Below are 9,125 nucleotides of genomic sequence, written 5' to 3'. Positions count from 1 at the left end.
CCTTTTATAGATTTTACTAGGAGACTACATACGAAGCAAAATGAGTGAATTTATACTCTAAAATATGTCTATATACATCCGTATGTAGTTCATAGTGCAATCTTTAAAATGTCTTATATTTAGGAATGAATGAAGTATGTGTTATGCATGTCAATAAATAACCTAGTCTATGATACTATGCATTACGGGGTGTAGTATATCATATGCATGATAATGTCCATTACAACCAGCCTAAACAAGTCCTCCGGCTGCTGCCTTGGTGGAGATGGCGTTCCCGGTCCCGGTGGCTGTTCCACACCCGAGACCCATCCGCCGTCTGGGCCGTCTCCACGTCACCCCCATCCTCGCCGCCGCGGCAAGAAACTCCGGTCCACAGCCCCTCCCCGACGAGCTCCAGCTCGTCGCCGACGTCCGCTCCCCGCACAACCACATCCGCGTCGCCGACGTCTCCCCGCGCGCTGCCGGCCACCCCCTCGCCGGCGCACGCCTCCTCCTCCTCGACGGCCCGGGCAACATCCACTCCGTCTCCTTCCCTCGTCGCCCCTACCGCCCCCTCACTTCCACCTACTTCGACGCCTTCGCCACCCTCCCGCCTCTCCTCCCGCGCCCATCCCTCGCCGTCCTCGGCTTCGGCGCGGGCTCCGCCGCGCGCGCCCTCCTCCATTTCTACCCAGACATATCCGTCCACGGCTGGGAGCTCGACCCCTCTGTCATCGCCGTCGCCCGGGACTTCTTCAGCCTCGCCGAGCTCGAAAGGGACCACGCCGGCAGGCTGTTCATCCACGTCGGCGACGCGCTGGAGGCCGAGGCCGTGCCGGGAGGCTTCGGCGGCGTGCTGGTGGATCTGTTCGCCAACGGGAGCGTGCTGCCGGAGCTCCAGAAAGCGGACACCTGGCGCCAGATAGGCGGGATGGTGGCGCCGGGAGGGAGGGTGATGGTGAACTGCGGCGGGGGCTGCGTGGAGGCGGAGGAGGAGGGGAGAGACGGCGAGGCGGTGAAGGATGCGACGCTGCGGGCGATGGCGGCAGCGTTCGGGGAGGGCATGGTAGCTGTGCTGAGTGTGGATGAAAGTTGGGTGGCGATGACAGGGCCGGTGGCGTGGACGTCCGAGGCGGCGGCGGCGTGGAAGGCTAGGCTGCCGCCGGAGCTTGGCCACTATGTTGATATGTGGAAGCCGTACAATGGCAATGGTGATACATGAATACATGGGGATTATGCGGTGGTTCTCGGTGCAAGAATGCAGAGTGATTTCTGTAAGTAAGCGCAGCACATTACTGAATTCTTCTTGTCCCAGTACATTCTTGGAAGACATTGACTAGTGACTAACAGGGCATGACAACTAGAATGAAATGGAACTATATCTAAGCTACTCCCTCCGTCCCAAAATAATTGTCTTAACTTTGTACTAACTCTAGTACAAAATTGTATTAAGCTTAAGACACTTATTTTGGGACGGAGGAAGTATTTAAAATGTAATTATCACAAAATGAGTGGTCTAAATCTATGATAAATTGTTTTGTTCTGTGGTATATGGATAATGTCTCCTGAAATATCTGTTGACCAGATGATAAATCGATGTGTGATCACAGATGTAAATTGGCAAATAAGAAAGACTCTAAAGGCACACGAAGATTTCAGATCCGATGGGCTGTCAGTTAGTATTTTAAAACTTGTTCAAATCACAATTCAATTCTTCCAAATTTAGGTATTATCTCAAACGTGCAAGAAGAAAACAAAGTTGCTGTGTTCAGTTGTTTTGTTAAATATTTGGTAGTGAAGTTTGTGCAACTAAATATCCCTTCTTTATTACCCCCTCCGTTCATAAACATAAGATGTTTTGGATATTTCAATATGGATTGAAATGAATGAACAAACACACCAAAATGAATGAACTCAGCCGGGAATCCATCTGGCCCCGGCGCTTTACCGTTTTTCATACCCTGAATCGCCTGTAGCACCTCTTTCTCTAGGAATGGAGCGGAATGACTTTAGAGTTGTATGGAGTTTGGGTTCGCTTATTGGTAAAACAGAGGAGGTGGATATGGTGTTCACTAGAGCCAAAGGCGTCGCGAGGATGCTAGTGAGTGTGCTAGATATTCAGATTATTCCAGATGAGGTCATTTGGACTTTTGAGGGGATGCGGTACACTCTCCAGTTGGAAATAGAGAGCCCTACTCTTTTTGATTCACCAGTCACAGATAAAGATACCAATATGACTGATGGTGATGATGCAGATGGTGCCAAGGAGAATGACACTTCCTTTGAGTCAGGGCCCACTTTTTCTTCTCAGAAGAATGCACAACCAACTCAATCTATGCAACACTCAGGCATTGGTACAAATCACGTGGTCTCTGCTTCTGATCTCGATTTGCGGTTTGGTTCTTGTCAACCTGCATCTGCGCCGGCAAAAGTTTGTCGGTCCATGCACAAGGCTTCGGACTTACAGGCGAGACTACCGAGGTTCACGGGAAAGACTCCTCGGAGCAACATAGGTATTCTGCAGTCTACTAATATGTTGCAACCGGTTTCTTTGGAGGCATATCTGGCAGATGCAAAGCTTGTTAGTAACCGACCTGGGATTATGCAGTCGGCTATGGAGGCTGATCCAGAGCGGTGTGTCAGCGGAGTTGGAGATGCTCCTGCGAGGGAGTTAGGAGCTGGGGAGGTTCCCACTCTAAATTCTCCAGTACCTGCGACACAACCGGCACTTGGTACTGCACCAGTTTCTGTTGGCGCTAACTTGGGTATAAAGTTTGCACCAGCACAGTCACCTATTGCGGCTACTACGATGATGGAAGGTGGCGCTTGCATGGGAGGGGATCCTCACGGGCTTGATCCGTCGTGCATGGCTGCGCATGTAGACCATGCAGCCGACGTTTCTGCTTTTCTGATGGATGCTGCTGAACGCTCCACTGATGTGGCCGACCGCCAAGTGCACGGTGATGCAAAGGACTGCACGGCCGTCCCTAGGCCGTAGGAATTTGGAGGCGAGCTGGGCGCTGCGTTGGGGGATGCTAAAAAAGGAGAGGCGAGCACGGCCACGGATGGTGATTTGCCCGGGCCAGTTCGACATTCACTGGGTGAGATTGCTGATTCTCTCACAGTTTCTGCACCACGGCCCGTTGAGATCTCCGTTGATGAAGTCATAGCTTTTGGTGGAGTTCCAGATCCGATGGGTCCAGATAGAAGGACTAGTCATCGGGTACAATCCCAGCCAGACGTGGATGACTTGCAGATTGGGCGGGCTATGAGGGCGGCTAGAATGAAGGAGGTTCAGAATTCGACAGGTATGTCCATTAATACTGATCATTCTATTCTTCATTTTTTCCCGCAAGACATAATAGATAATGCTACCTCTGTGGGGGTCAACTTGGGTAGTACTAGCAAAGAAATTTCCAAATCTATTAACGACTTATTGGGCTTAGAAGTTGATAGGGCTTTGGATATTATTCGAACCCTAGCTGCCATTAAACCAATGAATGATGAGGCAATATCTAACATGGGAGGTCTGAATTTACTGTGTGAAAATTTAGTCTCACCTGAGGATAGAGAGGAGCCTCAGGAGGTTTTGCATATCAATCACCAACCCAAAGTTACACTAAAAGAGGGTGGCGAAAATACGACTGGTTATATGGACCAGGAGTATGCTTCTGAAAAGCCAAAACGCACTTATAAAAGGAGGGTCTATACTGTCTCTGCAATACGTAGGAGCGCTAGATTCAAGACTGCTAAAAAATTCCACGATGAAATATGAATGGAATGTTTTGAAACAGCAGAGGTCTGAGAGACTTGGCTAAAATTCGGTTCCTTGCAGAAACTACGTTACACCATAGTCTTGACTTCATCGCGTTGATGGAGACGGGACGTGACAACTTCACATCGCAATTTCTAAACTCTCTTTCGGGAGGTGTTGAATTTGATTGGCATTGTCTCCCTCCAAGAGGAAGGTCCGGAGGGATCTTAATTGGTGTCAGGTGTCATACACTTCAAGTTCGAGAAGTGGTGCTAGGGGAGTTCTCGGTCAAATTTCGAATTAGAATCAAGGAAGATGGGCTCCAATGGGCTCTGGTTGCGGTTTATGGGGCCGCACAAACAGAGCAAAAGCCAGCTTTTCTGGCTGATTTGGTTCGAATTTGCGATCACACTTTACCACTAGTGGTAGGTGGTGATTTTAATATCATCAGGAGAGCTGATGAGAAGAACAATGATAACTTTGATGGCGGATGGCCTTTTATGTTCAACACAATTATAGAGAGTCTCAACCTACGGGAGATTGATCTCTCAGGTAGGAAATATACTTGGGCCAACTCTCTACCTAATCAAACTTTTGAAAAATTGGACAGGGTACTTACGAGTGTTGACTGGGAACAGAAATTCCCGCTAGTCACAGTATGTGCACTTCAAAGGGCTATATCTGACCATACCCCACTCCTACTAGATTCTGGCCAGGCCACTCACAAAGGGAAAAATGATGCTTTCTCTTTTGAATCAAGCTGGTTCACACGTGAGGGGTTTGTGGACATGATTTCTAGGGAATGGAACAAGTATGCGGGTGGGAACTCTAGTGTTGATGTCTGGCAAAATAAAATACGTCATCTTAGACAATTCTTGCGAGGTTGGGCTAAGAATATATCTGGGGTCTATAGAGATGAGCAAGATAGACTGCTCAAACTTATAGATACTCTAGATCGTCAGGCAGAAACTCGCATGCTGGATGAACAAAAGAGGGCGTTAAAGAACGAGGCTGAACAAAGAGTTCGAATCCTTCTTTGAGAAGAGGAAATGAAATGGGCTGTCAGAGCAAAAGTTAGGGCAATTGTCCAGGGGGATGACAACACTAAATGTTTCCACTTGATTGCAAATGGCAAGCATCGGAAAAAGAGGATAATACAACTTGAGCAAGACGAGGGTACAATAGTAGGTCATGAGAATCTAAAGTTGTACATCACATACTATTATAAAAGGTTGTTTGGTGCTCCGACTCATAGTTATGTGTCTATGGACAAGCATCAGATCGCGGATATTCCTCAGATTGGACAAGCCGATAATGAGTGTCTATCCGCTCCATTCCTAGAGAAAGAGGTGCTACAGGCGATTCAGGGTATGAAAAACGGTAAAGCGCCGGGGCCAGATGGGTTCCCAGCTGAGTTCTATAAGAGATGTTGGCATATTATTAAGAAAGATCTTATGGCAATGTTTCACGATTTGTTCTCCGGGCACTTACAACTCTTTCATCTTAATTTTGGTACAATAACGTTGCTACCAAAAAAAGAGGGTGCTTCGCGTATTGAACAATTTCGTCCCATATGTCTGCTCAATGTTAGCTTCAAAATTTTCACAAAGGTGGGAACAGATAGGCTAACTAAGATGGCACATTCTGTGGTGCAATCTTCGCAGACGACATTCATGCCTGGTCGGAATATTCTCGAAGGGGTGGTTGTTCTCCATGAAACCCTTCACGAATTACATTCCAGGAAGCTTAATGGAGTCTTATTTAAGGTAGACTTCGAAAAGGCATATGATAAAGTCAAATGGTCGTTCTTGCAACAAACTCTGCGTATGAAGGGGTTTTGTGAGATTTGGCGAAAACATATCGATCGTTTTATACAAAAGGGCAGTGTCGGTATTAAAGTGAATGATGATGTAGGTCATCTCTTTTAGACACTAAAGGGTCTTAGGCAGGGAGACCCTATGTCACCTATTTTATTTAACATCGTAGCAGATATGTTAGCGCTAATGATCAGGAGGGCTAATGAAAAAGGGTTAGTAGGGGGACTAGTGCCACATCTAGTAGATGGGGGTGTCTCCATCCTACAATATGCGGATGACACAATCCTTTTCATGGAACACGATCTCAAAAAAGCCAGAAACATGAAGCTAATATTATGCTTATTCGAACAGCTATCTGGGCTGAAAATTAACTTCTTTAAAAGTGAACTCTTCTGCTTTGGGGACGCAAAGGAAGAACAACTCACTTATAACCAACTATTTGGTTGCGAGGGTGGTACGTTACCGTTTACGTACTTAGGGATCCCTATTCATCACCGAAAATTATCTATTAAAGATTGGAAGTGCATCGAGGATCGGTTTGAGAAAAAATTGAGCTGCTGGAAGGGCAAGCTACTATCCTACGGAGGACGATTGGTTTTAGTTAACTCAGTGTTGACAAGCATGCCAATGTTCCTTCTATCCTTTTTTGAAGTACCAGTTGGGGTGCGAAAAAGGCTGGATTTTTACCGATCACGAGTTTTCTGGCAGAGTGATGAGGTCAAGACCAAATATAGGCTGGCTAGATGGGATATTATTTGTAGGCCCAAAGATCAGGAGGGTTGGGGATTGAAAACTTAGAGGTTAAGAACAGGTGTCTGCTCAGCAAGTGGCTTTTCAGACTATCTGTGGAATCAGAAGGTATGTGGCTACAAATTCTGAAGAATAAGTATCTACAGCAAAAAACCTTAGCTCAGGTCACAGTGAGACCTCGAGATTCACCTTTTTGGAAGGGTCTCATGAAGACAAAAACGGCTTTTTTAACAGGACTAAATTCATCATAGGCAATGGTGAATCTACTAGATTCCGGGAGGATAACTGGCTAGGTGACGAGCCTCTGGCCCTTCAATATCCGCAGTTGTATAACATTGCCCAGCGCAGACAAACGACTGTTGCGGCAGTGTTACGTGAGACGCCTCTCAACATTCAGTTTCGCATATCCTTAGTAGGTAATAGATGGGTCAGATGGCTACATCTAGTCAGAAGGCTAATGGATGTTAGTCTTTCTGATGATCCGGATAGGATTGTTTGGAAACTGACCTCCAATGGTACGTTCTCCGTGAAATCAATGTATGACCATGTTATTGATAGTGCACTTATTCCAAAATCTTCACATATTTGGAACGTTAAGGTTCCCCTTAAGTTAAAAATCTTTTTGTGGTTTGTCCACAAAGGAGTTGTTTTAACTAAGGATAACTTGGCCAAGCGAAATTGGAAAGGAAATCGAAGATGTAGCTTCTGTCAGATGTATGAAACAATCAAGCACCTCTTTCTGGACTGCCCCATGGCTAAAATATTATGGCGCTCAATCCATATTGCTTTTAACATTACCCCGCCTACTAGCATTAACATGTTATTTGGGACGTGGCTTGACGGGGTTAATGTCTCGTTCGCTAAGCTAATTCGAGTTGGAACTTCTGCACTTTTGTGGGCTATATGGAACTGCAGAAATGACCTAGTTTTTAACAGACAACAATTTATTAACTTTCTGCAGGTCACCTTCAGGGCTACCGTCTTGATCTGCATGTGGTCCTTACTCACTCCTGTGGAAACCAGGTAGCCTTTGGTTACTGGGTGTGCCCGATGGGAGATGGTAGCTCAGGCTATCTTCAGCCGATATGGATGGCGACATGCTGATAGAATAGGGAATTAGTCAACTACTCCTATTCATATCCTCGGCTTAGGCGTTGATCGCCTTGTAATTTCTTTTTTTCTTTACTTTCGACTTTGTACCTATTTTGGATCTTTTCAGTTATTAAATAAATGGCTGTATGCATCACTTGATGCAGAGGCCAGGGCGAGACCTCCTTTTCGAAAAAAAAAATATAAATCCGATTCAGGAAAAAGTTAGAACATCTTATACTCCCTCCATTCCAAAATAAGTGTGTCAACTTTGTACTAACTTTAGTACAAAGTTGTACTAAAGTTGAGACACTTATTTTGTGACGGAGGGAGTATTTGTGAATGGATAGAGTAGTTTCTAGCTATTCATTAGAATTATAGCCACTGATAATAGCATAAAATCCAGATCTCGTTTGTACAAACTGTGGTGATTTGCTTGTTAGTAACTTCTGATGTGCTGATTTGGTATTTGCTGTCTAAGGTGAAAATTTCTATATTTTGACAGTACAATTCTGAAAGTGGAGAAATTTGGGATTTTTCACCTGCTTTCTCAATTAAGTCTCACAGCTGTTTCTGTACTCCTACTTAAGTTCAATTTAAAGTATAGTAACTAACCAAGTTTAAAACAACAAGGTTTGCATCCTTTTTAAGCTCAAGGGAAAAAATATCATTCATTTATAACAGTCTAAAAGGCTACATTGAACTTCATATTTCAAAGCGTGAAGGCGATTCCCTGCAAGATGCATCAAACTGCAGATGAGTATATATAGCAACTTCACCCTTCGGTTATTCCTTTTTCTCCTTCATCATTTCCTTTTTTTTCAAGCATGGACCATTGCCTTCGAGAAACATCAAACTACAAATGATTATAACAAGCTTTCTAAATTTAGCTTAGACACTATATGTTGGGTTTTTCCCGGCAATTTTCACGTCTTCAGTAGCTAAATTATCTAGGTCAGACATTAAGCCCCGACAAAACACTGCAGCGTAGACATACTTCATGTAAACAGTTGGTTTGCTATCTACTACAAAGACAAATTTGATTTAATGCTGGTTTCTACCTTTAATAAACTCAACAAAGAACAGAAGAGATGTGCTGCACCGAAAAGCTCCACCCAACAGCTTGTAAAGTTGCATTTGGAATTAGAGCATGCAACAGCCGATGCCCTCTAAAACGCATCCGAACTAGTTGACCTTTACATGCACATTCCTTATGCTATTTTATTCCCCTTTTTCAACAAAAGAAAAGAGACAAAGTTGCTCTTTACTCCCTCATCTTTTCCCTTTGAGCGCTTTCCTTTTCCACACGCCTCAGTAAAAACTAATTTTGCTCCCAAACCGAGCGCTTTGCCTTTGCATCTTGCTAATCATATCCTTCAGTCAGTGCTCTTGAAAGAAGGCAAAGCTTGCGCTAATGGATTGCTAAAAAGAGCTCCTCTCTCTTTTCATCTCCCGTGCAACTTCCTCAGATTCCTCTCCCGTGCACTGGCTGGCTGGCCGTCTCAGCGGCATCTCTTTCTTTCTGTGCTTTTGCAAACATCTTTTGCTGTTCCTTTTCGCTGGCTTATAAACACGGGCATTGCATTGCACAGTCTGCCTGTCGTATCATCGATCCGTTATTGGTTGAAGTTTCGGGGCATCTAGCTACCTGGTAGAGTAGTAGTACGTGCGGTCTTTGTTCTTTGAGTTGACACATAGTATAACTCTGTTTGTATTCCTGTTTGCAGGGTGGTGCG

The 9,125-nt window shown here is 45.1% G+C and overlaps 1 protein-coding gene across 1 annotated transcript; it reads left to right on the top strand.

The window, feature by feature from the left end:
* Positions 1 to 209: 209 nt before the first annotated feature.
* Positions 210 to 7,600, top strand: LOC123395830. The gene is made up of 2 exons (XM_045090865.1): positions 210 to 1,253; positions 7,262 to 7,600. The coding sequence occupies exon 1, from the start codon at positions 266 to 268 to the stop codon at positions 1,199 to 1,201; it is 936 nt and encodes a 311-aa protein (XP_044946800.1). The 5' UTR covers positions 210 to 265; the 3' UTR covers positions 1,202 to 1,253; positions 7,262 to 7,600.
* The last annotated feature ends 1,525 nt before the right edge of the window (positions 7,601 to 9,125 follow it).

This window comes from Hordeum vulgare, chromosome 5H, assembly GCF_904849725.1.
Source record: "Hordeum vulgare subsp. vulgare chromosome 5H, MorexV3_pseudomolecules_assembly, whole genome shotgun sequence".
Taxonomy (NCBI): Eukaryota; Viridiplantae; Streptophyta; class Magnoliopsida; order Poales; family Poaceae; genus Hordeum; species Hordeum vulgare.
The sequence above is the reverse complement of the archived record's forward strand: the minus strand, read 5'-3'. Positions and strand labels throughout refer to the sequence as shown.